We start from the raw sequence: 25,262 nt of genomic DNA, 5'->3' as shown, positions 1-25,262 counted from the left end.
AAAATTCAGGAGACAGCAGGTGTTGGAGAGGATGTGGAGAAAGAGGAACACTCCTCCACTGCTGGTGGGGTTGCAAATTGGTATAACCACTCTGGAAAACAATCTGGCGGTTCCTCAGAAAACTGGGCACCTTACTTCCAGAAGATCCTGCTAATACCACTCCTGGGCATATACCCAGAGGATTCCCCACCATGTAATAAGGATACATGCTCTACTATGTTCATAGCAGCCCTATTTATAATTGCCAGAAGCTGGAAAGAACCCAGGTATCCCTCAACAGAAGAGTGGATGCAAAAAATGTGGTATATCTACACAATGGAGTACTATTCAGCCATTAGAAACAATGAATTCATGAAATTCTTAGGCAAATGGATGGAGCTGGAGAACATCATACTAAGTGAGGTAACACAGACTCAAAAGATGAATCATGGTATGCACTCACTTTTAAGTGGGTGTTAACCTAGAAAACTGGAATACCCAAAACATAATCCTCACATCAAATGAGGTACAAGAAGAACGGAGGAGTGGCCCCTTGTTCTGGAAAGAGTCAGTGAAGCAGGATAGGGCAAAGCCAGAACAGGGAAGTGGGAAGGGTTGGGTGGGAAAACAGGGGGAGGGAAGGGGGCTGATGGGACTTTCGGGGAGTGGGGGTCTAGAAAAGGGGAAATCATTTGAAATGTAAATAAAAATGTAAATAAAAAATATATCGAATAAAAAAAGAAAAAAATTATAACAGCACTACAAACATATTATATCTAGTGCATGAAAGTGACACCTATTTTACTTTAAATTCTATTTATTTATGTTAACATAGTATTACTTTGAAAAAAGTATTCTACAGTAAATATCAATGGAGGTACTTGAATAAAAAAATACTGTGATGAGGACAGAGAAGTGAACTTAAGAAAAAGAACAAGATATAGATCTATGTAAGTTCTTTCATAGAAATATTTCTTGCCCATCGTTATGAGTTGCTTTTTGCAGCTACACATATTTTTATTGTCTATTTCAGTTGTCAAGTTTGTCTCCCTTGTCAGAAAGGTAGCAATGATGAAGATCGCTAATGTGATGACATAGTGAGAATTGTTAAAACGTTTTCTGATAAAACATCTCTGAAGCAATTATTTCCTAAGTACTCTGTCAGGCATTGCAGAAACACAGATGATCTTTGGTTCTCTGGTAATAGTATGATATTTTTGTCCTGAGTGTATTGTTTATCTTTACTCACATAGGCATCAAAATTTCATTAAATACTTACAGGGGCAAAGGATAGAAATTCAAGTGGGACTTCATAGCAGTAAGTGTGTGTAATGTTAATCATCCTTAGGCTGGGAGAGAGCTTCCAAAGCACTACAAGCACTATTTGATTTTAAGGCATTCTCAAGGCTTATCTGTCTCACTCATCCCAAATACTGCATCTTTTTTTATTGCCTATTTTTTTATTTCCAACTCTAGTATTCTGGCTGCCTCGTCTCAGAATCTGTTATTTAAAGTTCTCTGCTCATTCTCTAATTCTAGGCTCAGCTGTTGAGATCCAAATGTTTCTTATATCCATTTAGGATTTTTCATATTGTACATACTTGCTGAAATAGATTTTCTAAGATGTCTCCTTTGCTTCCTGCTTTCTTGTGATATTTCTTTTATTAGTCATATTGTCCACAAAGTTAAGATTTTTCTTACTTGCTACTTATTTTGCTTCAATATCAGGACCATGGTGGTTCCTTATGAGTCATAGAAAACTGCAACTGCCTAGGTCTCCTGTATAGACTTTTCACACTGAAACAATAATTCTCTAGCCCTAGCTATGTAAAACATTAGCACACAATACAGATAAACCACACTTCACCTTTTCAAACTCCATTTCCTTTATTCCAACACATCATCAAATTCAACTCTCATGCTTTTTGCTTTATTCTGCCTCGAATAATGTTTCCCTGTTCTGTATCTATGTGACATATGTGACTTTGAGATGCTTGAGAAGGATTTCAGGGACAGTTGGTGTCTGTATTCTTCAACACACCCAGAGGCTTTAATGAGTGTTTGTTCAAAGCTACCGGGATACAGTGAACTGAAATGAAAGGTCAGTTCCTTTGGTGGGATTACACCAAACCTTCTCTGTTACATGAACATCTAGATCATTTTAAAGGTCATTGGATGAGGATATTTCACAATTTTGGCACCTAAAATGCTTGAAATTAACTTCAAGGAATGGATAGGTGACTGACCTTCTAATAGTTTATTTGGTTTGTATTAATTAGCATTTAGAACAGAACACAGAAGTCTGAATATAGGGAATATTATATTTATAACTTCATATTTTAATGAGCTATTATACCTTTGTTGATATTGTCATTGAGACATTGTTGAAAATCTAAATCTGAAAAGACTTTGAAACCCAGATAAGGAACCAAAACTCCATGTTAGTGTAAGTACCACAGGACAAAATTCTCTAGTGAGAGTATTTCCTTTTAATAAAAATCCCTTTCCAAATAATGAAATCTCCAATTCACAGAAGGCCCTTAATCCTCAATCATATCCCTACTAATTTAAGATAAAATTCCCTAAGAACACCAGTAAAACACACCACCACTGAGACAAAGATTTTTCAGCAAGAGTATTTTCTGAAAATTTGTTAGAGTTTCAATATATTCAGTCCCTAGAAAGAATCAGTGCTAGGTACCTGAGATGCAAAGCAATCCTCTAAATGCTTTCTTCAAGTGAACAGCTAGGGGCACTGAATAGAAAGTATTTTGCTATACTTTTCTTATTAAAAATTTACACCAAACTGAAATATTCACATCTATCCAGAGTTTACCATTTAGCTGAATTTAATTGTAACAACTAGTATATTTTAAATTTCTAATTGGTAGGTTCACTGAAATATCTTAATTTGATGGCATTTCATGCTGATAGAGCATAGAATATTCCATGTATGAAGTGCTGCTAAAAAAAGGGCATCAAGAAATGCTCTCACAAAATGTACACAAGTGTATCTATAATATTCGTAGTGCTCTTATAAGATTTTCAAAGATTTTTATCTTATTTGTCAGTTAAGGAACATGTGCCTTATGATCAGATCAGAATTTTAATTAGTCCTTTTTAACAAAACTAGTATCTTTCCATAAATTTTTCTCTTTGCAATCATCCCCAAGAAACAGAAATTTAGAGTTTGGGATGTAGCTCTCTGGTGAAGTACCTGTCTAGTATATGTAATTCTATGAGGTTGATCACAAGTTCTGCAAAAAGACAAAAAACATAAAAGATAATCTGCCAGGTGTTTTTTTATCATGAGAACCAGAAAGAAGGTAAATCTGAATGGGAAACATGCTGAGGATTGACTGGAACGATTAGAGAGAGGGGAAATATAATAAGGATGAATTATATGAGAATATCTATCTATTTCTATTTATATCTATCAATATCTATCTATATACCTATACCTATAACTATATCTATCTATCTATCTATCTATCGATGATGATAGATTGTAGATATAGATATAGATATAGATATAGATATAGATATAGATATAGATATAGATACATAAAAGAAAATATTTAAAAACAACAACCACAACTAAAGGAAAAATGGAGATAGTCCAAGGATTTCTATAGGCTGGTTACTGAGAGTTAAATACTTTAAATATTATACATAGTAGGTAATGTGATAATGCAGAAAGATAAAAGTTAGTGATGCACTTTGTTTTCAAAAGCAAATTTCTTATTTTCCTGGATTTATAAATTTTCTTAGGAAAATGGAGGTATAAATGAATCAATGATTATTTCAATTAGTTATTAACTTGAACTCACATACCTAAAATTATAAAGCATGGAAGTCTAATGAAATTTACTTCATTGTATTACGTATCTTCAATGTGTTTTCCAGACTTTTAATTCTAAAAGCAAAAATTTGTTCCAAGATGTATGCAAACAGTTAAACCTAAGAGTTGGCTTCATTCAGAGCCAGTGTGTCTATTTTTTCTAATTTGATTATACATTGCACAGGAGTATGTCTTAGATACAACATGTTGCATAATCAACTTGCACATAATCATTTTGCTTTTTTGCTTCAAATTATTTCCATAAAGCAATTTCATACTCATTGGAAATGGCATATTTTCCAGTAATGAACAATCGATCTGATTTTATAACAATTTTAGTCAAATATCTTCCATTCCATTCACTTTATATCTTCCAAAGAAAATTGTAAAACACTTCAGGTAATTGTCAGACTATCAGATTCTTGGATGGCATGGCTAACATCACTAAAAATAAATCTCTTCACAGTACCAAGCTCAGGCCTTTAAATAATAGTGTGTCAAATAAAATTTTCAATAAAATCAATTGGGAATACATAGATTAAAAATATTAGTTGCTGATTTACAATCTCCAGTTTACCAAGGAATTTCGGTTTTCCATTTGCTCACTGTGTGGCTTTGATTCTTGACTGATGACAAATGTTCCTGGAAACATATCTGTATTCTTGGAGGAGGAAATTTCCTACTGTAAGTACAAACCTCACAAATAGTCATAGCATTGAATAGTCTAATTACATCAATCAACATGAGAATTCTGGAGTAAATCTGTGTTGATACAAACATATAAACACACACATACACACATTCATGGTGTCTCAATTAATGTAAAGAAAAACCAAGAAAACAACAAATACCTTCCAACAACCAGAAAGTGTATGTCTAAATATATGTGTAATTTGTACTGAAACTCTTAAAATTTAAAAATACAATTTTACATATACTTATAACCAATTTTGTTATGTTTTAATGGATATGGGCTAAAGCTAAACATATACAAAGTACAACCTTATATATGTTTCAAAATAAATTTGTACAATCTCTGAAGAAGCTGTCTCACAGGAAAACAGAATCTCTTCAAGGAATATGTGTAAATATTTTCTAATGTAAATCTTCCTGACTAAGTTTTATTTTAGAAAGAAGATATGCTTTAGTTTATTTTGTGCTACCATAACAAAATTATTTCAGATAGGGTTTTTACAAAACAACACAAAGAATTTCCCCCTGCATTTAAGAGGCTTGAAATCCATGTCAGCTTTTAGAATCTTCTTGTTTGGTTTCTCACATAGATATTAATAAATATCAGAAATGGTGCCCAACACCTCTTTTTATTTTTTAACAACACCTTATTTTTAATTTTTAACAGGGGCCTTAATCTTACTTATGTGAGAAGAATCTTAAGGGCTTAAATAATTCTTAAATGATACACCTCTTTAAATCATAATATTGGCAACACTTAAACACTAGAAGAGCACAAAGTCGAATCAGAACAATAATTACTGAAATGAAACAGGTCACTTATTTCAAATTATTGAGCAGAAGCTTCCTGTCTTATCTATAAGTTGTCATATGATTCTATATCTATATGCAATACAGATACATGTACAAAGTATTTAATATTCTAGAAAGCAAACCTCATAATATCTACATACCTTATGTTGTTGTACTTGGCATTTTAGGTCTTCAAGATCAGGTCCAAATGGCTCTTCCTCCATTTTCTTTGTTCTCTGTTCAGTTTTTGTTAACCAGTCATCTAGCTCTTTTAGTTTCTGATTCTGGAGATCCATTAGAACTTTGTGTAAACTAAAAACATAATGATAATTTTAAAAAAGCTATTGACACTCTACTAAAGCAGTTTATTTTTAATAAACACACATATTCATAAAAACACACATAAAACTGATTGCCTACCTGATGTCTTGGAATATTAGATATTAAAATTACAGGAGTAAAGCACCTAAAATTATTTTTTCTGGTGCTACTATAGCTATTTTGTTCCCTCAGACATACATGTATACATACATACATACATACATACATACATACATATATATACAAATATGTATATATAATTTCCAAATATATACTTGCCCATTTATAAATGTATACATATATACATTTAACATGCACACATATGTATAAATATGCATATACATATCCACATGGATACATGCATATATGCATATATACTTATATACATGTGTGTTTCTGCATATATATATATATATAGTACATATATGTGTATGGGTATATGTATATTTAAGTATGTATGTACACATATATACATGTATCCAGGTGTGTATATGTGTGTGTATACATATATGTGCATGTGTATACATATGTTAAATGTATATATGTATACATTTATAAATGGGTAAGTGTATATGTGGAAATTGTACAGTTTATATGTGTATGTATATGTATATATATATATATTTATATCTGTATTATAGATGTATGTCTGTATATATATACATATTATGTATGTATATTTGTATACATGGGTTTCTATGTGTATATATGTATATCACTTTATCAAATATCTAGAAATATCAGCATTCTAAAACTTTTCACATAGCCAGTTAAATGTTGATATCTTAAAATAAAAGAGCACTGGAGCTTGTAATGTAAATCAGTGGGTAAAGGCACTTCCCAACAAACATGGTGACCTCTATTCAATCTTCAGAACTCTCTGAAAAGTTGAATAAGAAAGCAAACTGAGAAGCTCTACACAACAGCTGACTGCTTCATCTAAGGTCTGTCAGATGGTCTATGCAAGAAGGCTTTAGATAGATGCTCCAACATTATACAGAATATTTAGGACTATCTATAGATGGTAGGGACTGGGTGAGTTGGTGAACAAAGGGAGGGGAATGGGATAGGGCATTTTCAAAGGGGCAAGCAGAAAAGGGGATAACATTTTAAATGTAAATAAAAAATAAAAAAGGAAAAAATAACTTGAATCAATGTAATTTATTTATTAAGTTCATTAACTTGAATCAGTGTTACTTATAAATCAGATCACAATTTTACCTCAGGTCAAATGGACACACTGTTTGCTCCACCACCTCACTTCCTTCTGCCTTAGGACATTTATCAGTCTTGCTCCTGTGACTTAGATATCCTCATAGCTTGGTCCCTAAACATATTTGTTTAACATTTGTAATTAATATTATATCTGAAAGTTGTCCACTGTTTTGAAATAAGAAGTATGTTTTACTCTCTGAACATATTCCATACCCTCTTTCCCTTTTTCTATTCTGTATCCTGTGAAAATATAAGACTTTATATTCAGAAGAGAAAGATGTTTTATTGTTCATATCTAAATCAGTGCTGGGAATATAGTAGATAATAAATGTTATTTGGATGGATGGATACATGAATAAACTTAATTTGCTAATTAGTGTTATTTTCAGATGAAAGCATTCTTCTAAAATAGTATACTATAGCTTATATATGTATTATAGAGATTCAGATTTTTTTGTAATTAAATTCTATGAGTGGCATACTGTATATTAGTATAATGGATGTCTACATTTTGCTTGATTGATATATACTATTTTCATTTTGGGTAGAAAAAACACCATGGTCACATGTACTTGACCTCATTTCACATAAATTGTGTTTAAAGCTTACGTTTATAATCCAACCAATAATTTTTTAGAACTCCTATAATGTCTCTATTATATATTGTTGCTCGTTCAGAATATTTCTATTTCAACAATCAGCTGTGGGAAAAAGAATTAACATTTGAGGCCTGAATGAAACATTAGCAACATAAATTTTGAAGGAACTTAAAATATTTGTTCTATCCCAATTTTTATAAAATACAGAGAGAAGGTATAATTTATTCACATGTTGATGAAAGGAGTATGGATATACTTTTCAAATTATTTAACGTAGATCAGTGATTCTGTAGTATGTTTAGAAATGACATGGGATCTTGATAAACTGCAGATTCTGATTCTACAGATGAGACTTAGGAAAAAAAACTTTTGTACTTTTCATCAAGTTCTCAGGTGATTCATATGATTCTTGTGATAGATATATGCAGACATCATATCATCATCAAGGGGTGAAATAATAAAAGCAATATTATATCAAACTCTAATGTAAAATTAAAACTGGCATTTGGCATCATGCATGTTATGATGTGCACTGCTTGGAAATTCAGTTCAAATTCACGAATGTCTGTGTGATTTCATTAAACATGCAATATGCTAGTTACTTTGTTAATTTGTGAGAAAATACTTTACTTATTTTTTCTTAATCATATTTTCTCTATCCCCTACTTCATATCGCATCTAATTCATGATCAAAACAGGCAATATTTGGGAGAAAAAAGAGGTTGAATTTTTGAAGACCTTTCTCTACAGTCAAATCATTGATGGTAATTCATAATGATTTTTCATGGTATATCTTGTGTTTAATCCAAGACACTATTTGCATCTATCCTCCAGCTGACTTTATGAGCCATAACATTACTTCCTCCATACTGATTTGCTTTCATTTTCCGTTAACTATCACAAAGGCTTTAGTTTTCCTCTCCATGTCATAACCACAATTATCTGAAAAGTTGATGGATCTTGCTGTGCTCATCATTTTTAGTCCTCATAGAAATGTCAGTAAATCTCTTCTGCTCTCTACAGGTTGCTTTTTTCCCAATCAAATTAATTAGTTTATTCATGTAGGAAAGAGATCTTCTGTTGTCCCCATGCCGGTTGTCTGTGCTTCCACAGTTGGAAGCTTCATTTTTTTTTCTCCTCTTCTCTCACCTCCTACCATCCTTAGAGAATTATGTGTCAAAAAACTGAACCAAACAAAAAACATTTAGCTTACTTTACATCAGATTTCTAGCTCAAGAATGTCAGCATGCACTATCTTATTTCATTTGAAAGCAGAGGCACTTTGTTGTCTCATTTGGATCCCCAAAATTAGTGTTAGGGATTTATCCTGGAAAAATATCAGTTTAGGGATAATCAAATAATTTATGACCATACATGTCTTAACAGATGCCTGTGTCAGCTTCCACAGAGTCAAGTCATGGCCACAGAAGTTGAGATTTAGAGTAAGGAATTATGAAAGAAAGTATCAAATAATATTAACTAAAGAGGAAAGAGAATGTGGAGAGAATTATTTGTATTCATTGACTGCTATTTCTTGGTAAGGATATATTTAAATGTTCTAATTGAATAAACAGAATTTTAAATATTATGTTGATTATCTCTGATCATGTACCCCAGCCCTCATAAAAAGACATTCCAATATATTTTTTAAAAAAATCAGTGAAGAAATTAGAAAACTATGTAGTAACCAATAAAAATTATATATTTAGGCAGTATTGTGCAGGTAAGAAATAATTAGCTTCATGCAATTTCTCTTATTCATGACTATGATTGTTCATTATGCTTTGTAGTAATTTTGCTTCAAAAAGTACTTTTAAATATCACATCACAACCAATGTCTTTTAAAAATATGTACATAAATGCTTTGTGACTGTTGTATGAATCAGGAAACTAAATAACATGGAAGGGAAGGAAATTCATCCAAATCAAATAAACAAGCATTGACGAGAAGGCTTATCCTTTAAATAAAGTGGATTCAAATTTAAGTAAAGTAGACATGACAGCAAGTTGTTATCTCCATTTTTAATTGTTATCTTCTCAAGACTGATAGTAATTATTGATGGTTTGTGAAATACTTTCTCCTAAATACAAACTGCAGAAGGGTAATATCTGAATTTGAAAGATAACTCCTAGTAAGTCCAAAGCAAAAGCATTACTATTAAAGAACACAGGAGGAATGATAATATGAATCAACCACTACCCCCAGAGATCCCAGAAGCTAAACCACCAACCAAAGAGCACACATGGAAGGACCCAAGGCTCGAGCTATATATATAGCAGAGGATGGCCTTTTCAGACATCAAATAAAGGAGAGGCCATTGTTCCTGTGAAGGCTTGATGCCCCAGTGTAGGGGAATGCCAGGTCAGAAAAGTCAGTGGGGGCAGGGAGGTAAGCAGGGGGAGGGGGATTGGATAGATTGTTTTCTGAGGGGTAACGAGGAAAGGGGATACCATTTGAAATGTAAAAAAAGCAAATATGTAATAAAAAAGATGGAAGTAAACAATTATATATAATGTAAGTGCATGAGTAAAATAGAGTATCTGGATACAGTAATTCCTTCTTTGTCTTTGATCCCTATATATATATATATATATATATATATATATATATATATATATATATGTATATGTATATGTATATACATATGTATATATATGTATACATATGTAGCACATATGTGCACATATGTATATATATGTACCAAGCAAATATATGACATATATCTGCACATACATATGACCCCTTATGTATATGACATATATATGATATATATGTATATATACATACATGCACACACACACACACACACATACACACATATATATATATATATATATATATATATATATATATATATATATATATATCTTTTTCCTGTCTTTCCCTTACATAAAGATATTCTGTAGCATAAAAATTAATTTAATCTATGTGATGGATTGACTAAGAATCATCTCCAAACTGTCCAGTTCTATGGACCTTTTAGTTTGTTCAATGAGTCACACTGTCTCTATTTTAGAACTCTTGTATTAGCTGTTACCACTACTCATATTCTCTAATTCCTCATCCATTCTTATTTAAATCTCAAGCTAAAGTGATCAACTACTAAATTCTTTCTTAGATGACAAACATACAAACAGAGCCTAACTGTTCAATGATTCCTTTGCATAAACTTTGTGACATCTTCCTATATAGTCTTATTAGGAATTTTCATTATGATCTTTATTTATTGGATATCAACCACTGTAGAATACAACAAGGTTCATGAGAACTATAATTTCTTACCTCCTATGATAATTAGAGGTTTCTTATTATATTTACTTCAATTAGGGAAAATGAAGCACCTCAAGAATATTAGGTAATATTTGTCAATAAAGATAGAAAGGGACATGGAAGATATACTTATGTACAAACATTCATGTATTTATATTTGTTTGGTAAAGGAAATATAATATTATTGCAAGAAATTGTCTAAATATGTTAGATGCTACAACTGGTTCCATATTAGTATTTCATTTTTAAAACCATAAAATGTTCTATAAAACCCTATTTTTCCTAAAAATACTGCACTTCCCATTTTTTAATAATCATCCTCAATGTTCAACCATAAACAAAAGCCTGAAAATAATCCCTAAAAATAAGATAGTAGAGTGTTGTTGTTATTTTTGTTGTTGTCACTGCTGCTCCTCTTATTACCATTTGTAGCTAGGTAGTAATATTATCATTTTAGTTTTCAAATGATCCAGTGATATAGAGATAATCTTTTAGGAAAATAAAATACATGAAATTTTACTTTCAGGTTGACTTTATATTTTTTATGCAAGTCAGTCCCAAAGTGAAATTAATAAATTAGTTAATTAATTGTGGATATCATATATCACATGGTTTTTCTACGTGAAAAAAGAAAAAATATAGAAAGAGTACACAAAAGAAAAAAGTATGGGAGGTCATTGGGTCAGTAGTAAATAGATTTTTTTCTTAAGGGAATCTGTTTTGAAACTTCTAAGGTAAAGTTGCAAATAGAATCACTGCCCTAAAGACTGTAGACATTTGACTAACATGTGACATCTCTGTGTCTTCTGATTTATGAAGGAAAATACGTGGAATAAAAATATTTTCCTGTGAAGATTTATGGGAATCTGTATCAATAATTGAAATAAGACACAATAATTTTCACTTCTAGGTTTAGTTAAAGTAATTGCAATGATAATAATAGGGAAATCATCTAAATATGTACATACTAGTATATTCTGATGTGGAATATAGATAAAGTTGTGAAAATTCTCTTTGATAATTTATGATTACTTATTCTTTCAAAAAATGTTAGCTTAAAAATGTGTTCTCTGTCTCCTTGTTGCCACACTATAATTTAGTACTGTCACAATGATCCTCTCAGCATATCTAATAAGTTTCTTAGTCCTATTTTAAAGCTTTAAATCTTCATAAATAATAGCTAAGTAAACTTGAGGCACTTTCACAATTTCTTTAGCTTAATGTATTCAAATCCACAGTTGGCACTTCATTTCTTTTCATTTAAAATTAAATCTATCTTGTCTCGCTAGGCTCTACATGGATACACACACCTAAAAGTATAAATCAAAGCAACACATCGAGAATGAAGAAATCTGCTTGTTACTTTTGTGAGAAATAGGCCATTTTCAGAAATGTCTCAAAATCTCTTTCTTTCAATAAGTCGATACATATTCTCAAACTGATTAATAGCCACATTGTGTTTGAATAAGTATTTTCACATACAATTGAGAAACTTTTCTCCATGGGTATATTGATAATGAGATGAGTAATACCTTGACCACTTATTTCTCCTTCAGAAGAGAATTATCTGGTCATCCATTACTAATGAAATACTTTATGCACAGGAGGTTTCATATTTTTTATGATTGCTACATTCACAATCTAACTTTCATAGAAAGTCATACAAGATAAGCTGGAACAAAATTTTGACAATTCTCAGAAGCTTAGATCTGTAGATAACAACCTCCCTGCCTAGCATCCCTACTTCGGTTGCTATAGTGACATTATATATATAGTGACATTCAGTTGCTTTTTCCTTAAATTTCCAAAGTTTATGCCTTAAGTTGAGAATCTATATTAAAAGTATTAAATTATATCAAAATAATAACACAGAACCTAAAACAGTTCTGTTTTTTTTTCTTAAGATATTCCTTGAAGGCTTGAAGTTCCTAATGGCTCAGTGTTTAACAGTAATTGCTGCGACTCTTGTAGACAGCTAGGGTTCAGTTCCCAGGGCCCCCATAGCAGCTCACAACCACATGTAACTCTAGTTTTCTTCAAGTTCTTGTGGTTCTGTTGTCCTTTTTTGCCTTCCACAAGCATCAAATAAATATCTTGTGCACATAAACTCATACAATAACTAGTATACTTAAAATAAACATAAGTAACTACATAGAAATACCAGACCCCCCCCCCAGAGCTCCCAGGGACTAAGCCATCACCCAAGGAGCTCACATGGCTCCAGCTGCATATGTAGCAGAGGATGGTCTTGTCAGGTATCAGTGGGAGGAAAGGTTCTTGGTCCTGTGAAGGCTTGATGCCCCCGTGTAGGGGACTCGAGGATGAGGAGGTGGGAGTGGGTGGGTGTGTGGGTAGAGGAACACCCTCACAGAAGCAGGGGGAGAGGATGGAATAGTGGGTTTCTTGGAGGGGGGAACTGGGAAAGTGGATAACATTTGAAATGTAAAGAAATAAAATATCCAATTTTTTAAGAAAAGAAAATAAGAAATACATTTTTGAAAGGTGGAATGCCCCTGTATGTTGCTCATCATCACCCCTGTCCTGGCTTTCTAATTCTTAGGTTTCAAACCTTTAACAAATGGCTGGAGTACCTATTTAACAGGTTAAACTTGACATGGGTCACCAGGCTATCCCTGCATCCCTCAGTTGCTAGCTTTTACAAGGCCCCCCTGGATAGCATACCCCTCCCCTTATCCTGAACTCTGCAGCACATGGGACTGAGCTGCTCTTCCCTCTAGAATCCAGACACTTCAGTAACCTGGTCTTTGTACCACTGGGTCTCCTGACTGCTGCACCTGCTCCTTCCCTCTCTTCCCCTATCCCACACTCATATGGCACAACTCAGTTTCATTATGTCTACACTAAACTCTCCCAACTGTCTCTACTTCTGGCACAGCTCTCACCTTTATCCAAAATAAACTTTCCTTCCTACCATCCCTACGAGCAGTAATGCCCTTTCTTTCCTTCTTTTTTTCTCTTTTTTTTTTTCATGCACTATTTGGCTAAAATTTCAGGCATATCATAGTAAAATTGTAATCATAAACAAGTAAAGGTTTACTTGAAGCAGTGAATAGAGGTTCCCACTTATAATCCTAACTACTTTCAATTTTGAAGCTTAAGACTGCAATTTCAAGATCAAATTGGGTTCCATAACAAGTCCAAGGATAGGCTTGGGAATTTACCAAGATCCATCCTATCTCAAAAATGCAGAGCGTTTGCTCAATAGTAAAGTAACTTCCTAATATGTATAAGTTACTATGTTGAATGTGCACACCCACACATTCATACACACATGCACATACACACAGGAATATGCACACATGTACACACACACACACACACACACACACACAAAACTTACTTGCTTTGTTTTTCCATGCTAGCTACCCTGAGGCATTCCCATCTTGAATTTAGGAGATTCATTTGTTCTTGCACTTCAGTTTCTTCATCTTCTGATAATTTTCCTTTTCCAACTAGTCGACTTCCTAACTGTAGAACATTACCAACAAGTCCTTGATGAGATGTCAAATCCATCATGAACCCCTGACAAGAAAAAGTTAATGATTATAGTAAGAAATTGAGGAAATCATTGGTAGTTTGAATTTGATTAGTTGAAATTCTAAACCTTTGTCTAATTTAAATATATATTCTTATTAAGCATAACTTAAGTTTTATATCATGGAATTATACATCACTTTAAATACAAATTAGAGAAAATAATCATCTTAGAACAATTTGTGTGGGATAATACACTACGTGGAGCACTTTCAGACAGAATATTTAATAAACAGCTCACAGGAAGACCAGCAGAAAGGTTATATAAGCAGGAACAGCAACACATGCTTATTAACACAGCACAAATCAAAATAAAAGCACCAATAAGGACAGGGTCAGCCTGAGTTACACAGTTTGTATCAGGCCTTCCGGAGATATACAAAAGATCTTTCACAAATAGGGGAAGAAAAGAGGAATAATCTGAGCAACTGTATAATCCGAGGAAATCTCGCCTACTGAGGACATTTCAACATGTTACTATGTAGGTGCTCTGTAATGTACTTCAGAATGAGGGATCAGTTTTTTCTTGACACAAAGTAAGCTGTTGTACTTTTTATTCTTCTGGGAGTCATTGCTAAGCCACTAGAAATATCTGAGACTTGTTCTCTGAAACAGAACTACAGATAGCACTTGTAAAAATGTCATTTGTTAACATCTCAAAATTAACCCACAAACAAATTTATTTGCACTTGGTTTTTTTTTTTTTCAGAATAACTGACAAAATGAAGACTTAACCCTGTAAATCATGTGCTTTAGCTTCCGAAGTCAGTGTTTTCTTTTACCTCATGAGCATGAAACTGTTCTTTCACTTCTTCAACATCATTTGAGATCTCTCCTTGTGCTCGCAATGTGTCCTCTGCAGAAAGCAGCCATGAGAGTACTTCTTCTAAAGCAGTTTGGTAACTATCCAGATTTACTTCAGTCTCCATCAATGAACTGCCAACAGGCTTGTCTCTGGAAGCTTCCAAATGCTGAACAATAAAATAAATTTGGTGTTATACAATTAGTGGTTTTGCAACTATTTCAGTACATTAATATTATCATGAAAAGCACACCATAAAATAATGAGCCTGTATTTTAACTTCCTCGTGATGACACACACACACATTCTCAAATGACTGTTGAAATATGCATGAAATTAACATTTTTAAAGGTTGTCTTTATTACATGAAAGTGTGAGACAGTGCATCATCACTTTGTTGAATTTTAAATTCTGTGAAATGGAATTAATGTGTGTGTATACACACACAAATAAATGTGTGTGTATTTACTTATAAATTACTAGAATTATATATGCACACTTTGGAAATGTCTTTGAAGATGCCACAAATAATGAGATATTTCCAAAACATTTAAAATAAATATCAAGTACTTATGTGTAAGGGTGTATAAAAGTAATGTAAAAAAAATCCTTGAAGACATATCTGATGATTCTATATTTAGACAACAACTTAAGTATGGAATATTATAAGACAACTATGCTCTATTCTATTCAAGTTAATTAGACTGATATTAAGCAAGATACTAACCAGTTTTCTTAGACTATCTGCTAGGACACTAAAGCTAAGAAAACAGTGGTTTAAAACTTTAAAAAGAGAATCTAGTCATCTGTGAAGTGAGTGACTGGGGGAAGTGTATCACAAACTGACCTGATAAGCCTTAATCGACATTTTGTTCCATGGCATATAAGAAAAAGCAAAGCATATATTTGCTGCCTGTTGGGGCAGAAAAGCATCACTAGGCACTGTATTATCCCGAACTTAAGATCTCTTGGGGTGCAAACCGCCAGGGATCTGCCTGTGCCCAGGACCTGAGCACATAGGTGGTTCATCTACTAGCAGGTCAGGCTTGGGGCCTGTGTCCTGCACAGAGAGCAGCAGAGGGAGCAAATCCCCGTGGCCATCTTTGCTGCTTGTCAGGGCATAAAAACATCACTAGGTACTGTATTATCCTGAGCTTAAGATCTCTGGGGGTGCAAACCAGCCATTCTGTCATGGGTCCTGTGTCCTACATGAGAATCAACAGAGGGAGTGACCCCTGCCACCATCTTCGCTCTCTGACAGAGCAGTCCGGGAACACCTGGTTCCCCATGACAAACCAAGTATATCATTGCTTGAGGCAAGACTGAGCAGGGCTCCAAAGGCAAAAAAGAGGAAAGCAGCATATCAGTAATCTGTGCCAGAGGAAACCCAGTCATCCAGTGTCACAGAAATAGCCTTAAAGGTCCACAGGAGGTTGAAGCACCAGCCTCTGACAATAAGACCATCTAACACCAGAGAGAACTAGATGGCTAAAGGCAAATGTAGGAACATTACTAACAGAAACCAAGACATTAAGGCAGCATCTGAACCAAACTCTCCAACAAGAGTAAGTCCTAGATACCCCAACACGCCAGAAAAACAAGAGTTGGATTTAAAATCACTGGTAAGGATGCTGTTAGAGGAACACGTGAAGGACATAAATAAATCTCTTAAAGAAATTCAGGAGAAAAATGATCAAAAGCTAGAAGCCCTTACAAAGGAAACTCAAAAATCACTTAAACAAATTCAGGAGAATATGGGTCAGAAGTTAGTAGCTAATAAGGAGGAAATGCAAAAATCACTTAAAGAAATACAGGAGAACTTTGATCAACGGGCAGAAGTCATGAAAGAGGAAACACAAAAAACTCTCAAAGAATTACAGGAAAACACAAACAAGCAAGTGAAGGAACTGAGCAAAAACTTCTAGGATATAAAAACAGAAGTAGGAACAACTAAGAAATCTCAAAGGGAGACAGCTTTGGAGATCGAAAACCTTGGGAAGAAATCAGGGGCAATAGATGCAAATATCAACAACAGAATACAAGAGATAGAAGAAAGAATCTCAGATGCCAAAGATACCATAGAAACCATTGACTCAACAGTTAAAGAAAATGCAAAATGCAAAAAGCTTGTAACCCAAAACATCCAGGAAATCCAGGACACAATGAGAAAGCCAAACCTAAGGATTATAGGCATTGATGAGTGTGAAGATCTACAACTTAAAGGGCCAGCAAATATCTTCAATAAAATTATGGAAGAAAACTTCCCTAATCTAAAGAGAGATATGTCCATGAATATACAAGAAGCCTACAGAACTCCAAACAGACTGGACCAGAATAGAAATACCTCCCATCACATAATAATCGGAACCCCAAATGTACTAAACAAAGAAAGAATACTTAGGGCAGTAAGAAAAAAAGGGCAAGTAAGATATAAAGGAAGACCTATCAGAATTACACCCGACTTCTCACCAGAGAATATGAAAGCTAGAAGATCCTGGGCAGAACTCATGCAGACTCTAAGAGAACACAAATTCCAGCCAAGAGTACTATACCCAGTGAAACTCTCAATCACTATAGATGGAGAAACCAAGATATTCCATGACAAAACCAAATTTACACAATATATTTCTACAAACCCAGCCCTACAAAGGATAATAGGGGGAAAACACCAATACAAGGAGGGAAACTATACCCTGGAACAAGCAGGATATTAAACTTCTTTCATCAAACCCAAAAGAAGATAACCACACAAGTATAAAATTAACATCAAAAATGATAGGAAGCAATAACCACTACTCCTTAATATCTCTTAAAATCAATGGACTCAATTCCCCAATAAAAAGACATAGACTAACAGACTGGTTACATAAACAGGACCCTACATTTTGCTGCATACAGGAAAGACACCTCAGTGTCAAAGACAAAAACTACCTTAGATAAAAGGCTGGAAGACAATTCTACAAGCAAATGGTCTCAGAAAACAAGCTACAGTTGCCATTCTAATATCAGATAAAATTAACTTTCAACCTAATATCATCAAAAGAGACATGAAGGACACTTCTTGTTGGTCAAAGGAAAAATCCAACAAGAACTCTCAATCCTGAACATCTATGCTCCAAATACAAGGGCGCCCTCATTCATAAAAGAAACTTTACTAAAGCTCAAAGCACACATTGCACATAACACAATAATTGTGGGTGACTTCAATACTCCACTCTCATCAATGGACTGATCAGGCACACAGAAACTAAACAGGGAGACAGTAAAACTAATTGAAGCTTTGGACTAATTGGATTTAATAGACTTATATATATAGAGAGAGAGAATTTTTCATCCCAAAGCAAAAGAATATACCTTTTTCTCAGCACCTCATGGTACCTTCTCCAAAATCGATCATATAGTAGGTCACAAGACAGACCTCAAAAAATATAAGAATACTGAAATAATCCCATGCCTCCTATCATATCACTATGGAGTAAAAGTGGTCTTTAGTAACAATAAAAACAACAGAAAGTCCACATACACATGGAAACTGAACAATACTCTACTCAATGATACCTTGGTCAAGGAAGAAATAAAGAAAGAAATCAAAGATTTCTTAGAATTTAATGAAAATGAAGGCACAACATACCCAAATCTATGGGACACAATGAAAGCAGTTCTAAGAGGAAAACTCATAGCTTTGAGTGCCTCCAAAAAGAAATTGGAGAGAGCATACACTAGAAGATTAACGGAACAACTGGAAGCACTGGAACAAAAAGAAGCTAATTCACCCAGGAGGAGAAGAAGACAGGAAATCATCAAACTCAGGGCTGAAAGCAATCAAGTAGAAACTAAAAGAACCATACAAAGAATCAACAAAACCAGGAGCTGGTTCTTTGAAAAAATCAACAAGATAGATAAACCCTTAACCAGACTAACCAAACGGCACAGAGACAGTATCCAAATTAACAAAATTATAAATGGAAAGGGAGATATTACAACAGAAACCAAGAAAATTCAAAAAAATCATTAGATCCTACTACAAAAGCCTGTACTCAACATAACTGGAAAATCTGGAGGAAATGGACAATTTCTTAGACAGACACCAAATACCAAAATTAAATCAGGATCCAATAGGTCATCTAAAAAGACCCATAACCCCGAAAGAAATAGAAGGGGTCATAGACAGCCTTCTGACCAAAAAAAGCACAGGACCAGTTGGTTTTAATGCAGAATTCTATCAGACCTTCAAAGAAGACTTAACACCAATACTCTTCAAACTATTCCACCAAATAGAAACAGAAGGAACAGTACCAAACTCCTTCTATGAAGCCACAATTATGCTGATACCAAAATCACACAAAGATCCAACTAAGAAAGAGAATTTCAGGCCAATTTCTCTTATGAAAATTGATGCAAAAATCATCAAAACAATCATCCACCATGATCAAGTAGGCTTCATCCCATAAATGCAGGGGTGGTTAAATATATGGAAATCCATCAATGCAATAAACTACATAAACATACTCAAAGAAAAAAACCACAGGATCATTTCATTAAATGCTGAAAAAGCATTTGACAAAATTCAGCATCCTTTCATGCTTAAAGTCTTGTAGAGAACAGGAATTCAAGGCCCATACCTAAACATAGTAAAAGCAATATACAGCAAACCGGTAGCCAGCATCAAACTAAATGGAGAGAAACTTGAAGCAATCCCACTGAAATCAGGGACCAGAAAAGGCTGCCCCCTTTCTCCTTATCTTTTCAATATTGTACTTGAGGTACTAGCTCGGGCAATTCGACAACATAAGGAGGTCAAAGGGATACAAATTGGAAAGGAAGAAGTCAAACTATCATTATTTGCAGACGACATGATCGTCTACCTAAGTGACCCAAAAAACTCCACTAGAGAGCTCCTACAGCTGATAAACAACTTCAGCAAAGTGGCAGGTTATAAAATCAACTCAAGCAAATCAGTAGCCTTCCTATACTCAAAGGATAAGCAGGCTGAGAAAGAAATTAGGGAAATGACCCCCTTCACAATAGCCACAAACAGTATAAAGTATCTTGGGGTGACTCTTACCAAACATGTGAAAGATCTGTATGACAAGAACTTCAAGACTCTGAAGAAGGAAATGGAAGAAGACCTCAAAAAATGGGAAAACCTCCCATGCTCATGGATAGGCAGAATCAATATAGTTAAAATGGCCATTTTGCCAAAAGCAATATACAGATTCAATGCAATACCCATCAAAATCCCAACTCAATTCTTCACAGAGTTAGAAAAAGCAATTAACAAATTCATCTGGAATAACAAAAAACCCAGGATAGCTAAAACTATTCTCAGCAACAAAAGAAATTCTGGGGCAATCAGTATCCCTGACCTCAAGCAATACTACAGAGCAATAAGTGTTAAAAACTGCATGGTATTGGTACAGTGACAGGCAGGAGGATCAATGGAACAGGATTGAAGATCCAGAAATGAACCCACACACCTATGGCCACTTGATCCTCAACAAAGAGGCTGAAAACATCCAATGGAAAAAAGATAGCCTTTTCAACAAATGGTGCTGGTTCAACTGGAGGTCAGCATGCAGAAGAATGCGAATTGATCCATCCTTGTCTCCTTGTACTAAGCTCAAATCCAAATGGATCAAGGACCTCCACATAAAGCCAGACACTCTGAAGCTAATAGAAAAGAAACTGGGGAAGACCCTTGAGGACATCAGTACAGGGAGAAAGTTTCTGAACAGAACACCAATAGCGTATGCTCTAAGAGCAAGAATTGACAAATGGGACCTCATAAAATTACAAAGTTTCTGTACGGCAAAGGACACCATCAAAAGGACAAATCGGCAACCAACAAATTGGGAAAAGATCTTCACCAATCCTACATCAGATAGAGGGGTAATATCCAATATATATAAAGAATTTAAGAAGTTAGACTCCAGAAAACCAAACAACCCTATTAAAAAATGGGGTACAGAGTTAAACAGGGAATTCTCACCTGAAGAACTTCGGATGGCGGAGAAGCATCTTAAAAAATGCTCGACTTCATTAGTCATTAGGGAAATGCAAATCAAAACAACCCTGAGATTTCACCTTACACCAGTCAGAATGGCTAAGATTAAAAATTCAGGAGACAGCAGGTGTTGGAGAGGGTGTGGAGAAAGAGGAACACTCCTCCACTGCTGGTGGGGTTGCAAATTGGTACAACCACTCTGGAAAGCAGTCTGGCGGTTCCTCCGAAAACTGGGCACCTCACTTCCAGAAGATCCTGCTATACCACTCCTGGGCATATACCCAGAGGATTCCCCACCATGTAATAAGGATACATGCTCTACTATGTTCATAGCAGCCCTATTTTTAATTGCCAGATGCTGGAAAGAACCCAGGTATCCCTCAACAGAAGAGTGGATGCAAAAAATGTGGTATATCTACACAATGGAGTACTATTCAGCCATTAGAAACAATGAATTCATGAAATTCTTAGGCAAATGGATGGAGCTAGAAAACATCATACTAAGTGAGGTAACCCAGACTCAAAAGGTGACTCATGGTATGCACTCACTAATAAGTGGATATTAACCTAGAAAACTGGAATACCCCAAACATAATCCATACATCAAATGAGGTACAAGAAGAAAGGAGGAGTGGCCCCTTGTTCTAGAAAGACTCAGTGAAGAAGTATAGGGCAAAACCAGAACGGGGAAGTGGGAAGGGGTGGGTGGAAGGACAGGGGGAGAAAAGGGGGCTTATGGGACTTTTGGGGAGTGGGGGGCTAGAAAAGGGGAAATCATTTGAAATGTAAATAAAAAATATATCGAATAAAAAAAGACAAAAAAAATTAACTCAATGGCAAAAAAAAAAAAAAAAACCAAATACAGAGAATATCTGTATATTTTTTAAATCAAGTGCATGGAAATTAGGTTCCTATACTTCCAAAATTTGAAGAAAAATACTGAAACAGGTTTTGCACAGAAGTATGAGTTATAGACAAATAGATGATAGAATGAAGCATGAAAATAAGCATTAACTCTTGAGTACTTTTTTTTTTTGTAACTGCTTTCTTTAATTTTCACTTGACACTTACTGTGGAGATTATTTTGAGAAGAAAGGAGACAATACACCAAGGAGCCGCATTTTAGCTCCAAACCTTACAGAAATTGTTTCGTCTTTGAGGGCTCCTGTATAAACAGCCTTTTTTGTACTTTATGAGAGTGAAACTGGGTAATTTTCAGTAATAAAAAATGGCCTTCTTTTGTCAGTCCCTTATACAGAGGAAACATACAATATCTATGAAGCTATCACAGCAACAACTCCTGTCGTCTGTAGTTTAACATGGATGATCATGGGTATTGGCCATCACCTTCTTTGCTGATACAAGATCCCTAAGTGATCCAACCACTTATGCTGAAATTGATAATGCACAAAAGAAATGTAAAACTATACAGAGTCATTTCTGGAGACTTAATCAGTTAAATGAAGATGAAGAGAATTCTAATGTGTCCTTAACATGAGATGAAATACAAACAACTGGGTTCATTTTGTGCTTCCACGTGCTAATAGGAATGCAATCCATAGGAACATGGAAGCTACAAAAAGCAAAATGTATAGCCTGATAAGTTTGAATTCACATTTATTTTCCTAACTAAAATTGCATGGCAAAATAGAAACCTTGATTGAGTATAATGCTAAGTACTGAATGAACAATATGTCAAGTTTATTAAGCAGTGATATGATGTTTAACATGGTATAAAAAACATAAAATTTGTCATAATTATAAAGAAGTTTATGTATTTACAAATATAAAATCTTTAAAACTTTTACCTAGCCTTGAAGTCACTGTATTATCCAATTTCATGGGTCAGAATATTAGTGTAGAAAAAAAAAATGACCCTACAAAACTGAAAACAATGCATGTAGATTTATGTTAGTTTTTGTAGATACAGTTTTCAACTCAAACAAGAACTGATTAAAAATTTTAAAGAACTACAAATCTTATATTCTAGCAATTATCTGTAAATGATACACTTGGAAAAGAATGATTTCAATAACAGAACTGCATTTTACCATTCTGCAAATTGTTTAAATATTTAAAGGTATTTTATGCTTTACGGATATTTGCAGGATTGTATTTAGGGACAAACTTTAAAAGGTATATACTTTTTGAAATGCCTTTAGAATATATGTAAAACTAAATATACTTTAGAAAGCTACTTTTGGTTATTCAAACTGATACAAATCTTCAGCTCCCTGAATAGACACAGAGAGAACAGAAAAGAAAACTGCTCAGTTTTGGCATTATTCCCAAGTTCAAAACTCAAAATGAAATACTATACTATACTTAATATGGTTAAAAATACTTTCCTCGTTGTCTTCTTACATTTTCAAACTGTTTATTCTCAGTTCATTTAAATGTGTCATAATTATTTTATATGATCTAAGTCAAATCATAGATTATGAAATTTTGTATAATGCATAATCTTTTATCCCTCTGTGAAGAATTATACTAGACCTTAAGGATTATGGATAGATAAACAAGTATCACTTTTAGTAAATAATAGAAGCACAATGGGTAGGAAACATGATTTATGTCTGGAGATATTCTTGTCCCATTTCCTTGAGTTTATTGTGGAACATTAAAACCAGGGTTTTATTGAAGTATAATAATGATTATAGAAATGATTCATGAGAAATTAATCCATCATAACACAATGTACACAGCATTTATTCTAATGCTATCCATAAATAGCTAGTTTTAAAAAATACTTGTGCTTACATATAGTTCAAAACTAAGTCTTAATGAGGATTTAGGAGTAAAATCTGACGTTATGACAATATTAAACCACAAAAAATAACATCTATTACATATATACTAGCAATAACAACAGCTGTTGTTTTTTTGACCACTTAGTGTCACTTAATTTTCCAATAATTTAATATGCATTATATCTTTATTCATAACAATATATCAGGAGGCGAAGGAGTAGGATGAGGAAATGGCAGTAGCAATGTTGCCTAACTGGCATATGGTCTAAAAGGTAACTGGCTGATCTTTAATTTATAATTAGATTTTTTTTTTATTTCAAGAAAACATATAGTCCCACAATCTGAGAAATATCCTTGAATGAATTAAATACATTTAAAAAATCTGTGAACGAATACCTTTATAAAATATTTGACAAGAACTTCTAAATAATAATGTGTGCATATATGTAGCATTCCTACAAATTCAGAGTTAATAGTTTTCAAACCACTAAAAAAAAATGCTTTCTAGTATATGAGAGAATCACAAATCAAGAATATATTCAAATTGTGTTTGCCAGTCATAGACACTGAAATCACATTGTGAAAGATGAGGAGATGTGCAATATATAGCCTAGGCATAGGTACATATCTTCTAATGTTGAGACAAGGGAATTGAACATAAATTAAAGCTTAGAATTTTTATGAAATGTCAACAACACAAATTCTACCTGTTTTATTAAAGCAATTATTGCTTTTGGTGTTTGTTTGGCAATACTGTACACTGCAAACTTTCTCACTGAAACATCTTTATATGATTGTTATCTTCTGTTTAATAAGAAAAAAACTAATCTATTTTATGTTTATGTTTGTATATAAATGGGTACATTTTATTTTTAAATTGTATTGAAATCCTATTAAATAGAATGTTCTATAGTCAAAAGTATCAGTCACGATATCTAGGAACCCTGGAAAATTGCAAAAGCAGTTATTCTTCTACTGTCTGTTCTGCTCTGTGTCTCAGATATTAATAAAAAGTTTAGGAGTCTTTTTGACATTCTCAGAAATAAATCACCTTTTCTCCCCTATGCTTGCAGCTAACTGTGACATGTGATCATTTACTGACTAATGGGATAGAAGGTATGAGAATCTGTGAGTCATAAAAAAAATGGATATGGTCTCCTCTTTGTCTTTTTATCATTTTCAAATGCCCAAATAAAGCGTGGTGATCTTTGATCCTTGATCCTTAATCAGAGATGTAAAGGCGATATCCTAGTGTATTACAGAACAGAAGGCAAAGTAGACTTTGGCTTCCTGGATCAGTAAGGATTTAAGCTTATTTAAATACCCAGATTCTAAGAAAAATATTTCTGAAAGAGAAAGAAACTGGGTTCTGACCTAACCCACCATGATATTTCATTAATGGAAGAAAAAAGTATGACCCATCTAAAATATTAAAAATAA

At 33.8% G+C, this 25,262-nt stretch overlaps 1 protein-coding gene across 1 annotated transcript in view; it reads right to left on the bottom strand.

Annotated features, from left to right (window-relative positions):
• The window catches only part of Dmd (dystrophin), a 1,772,476-nt gene that overhangs the window by 1,464,536 nt on the left and 282,678 nt on the right, over window positions 1–25,262 (bottom strand). Inside the window, exons 6-8 of the mRNA XM_052170230.1 lie at window positions 15,049–15,237; window positions 14,073–14,254; window positions 5,467–5,617 (exon numbers count right to left, since the gene is read on the bottom strand). Of these exons, the coding sequence (XP_052026190.1) occupies window positions 5,467–5,617; window positions 14,073–14,254; window positions 15,049–15,237 (522 nt within the window). The remainder of the gene's footprint in view (window positions 1–5,466; window positions 5,618–14,072; window positions 14,255–15,048; window positions 15,238–25,262) is intronic.

This window comes from Apodemus sylvaticus, chromosome X (genome assembly GCF_947179515.1).
Source record: "Apodemus sylvaticus chromosome X, mApoSyl1.1, whole genome shotgun sequence".
In the NCBI taxonomy this organism is placed as follows: domain Eukaryota; kingdom Metazoa; phylum Chordata; class Mammalia; order Rodentia; family Muridae; genus Apodemus; species Apodemus sylvaticus.
This window is presented reverse-complemented; position numbering and strand designations above follow the sequence as displayed.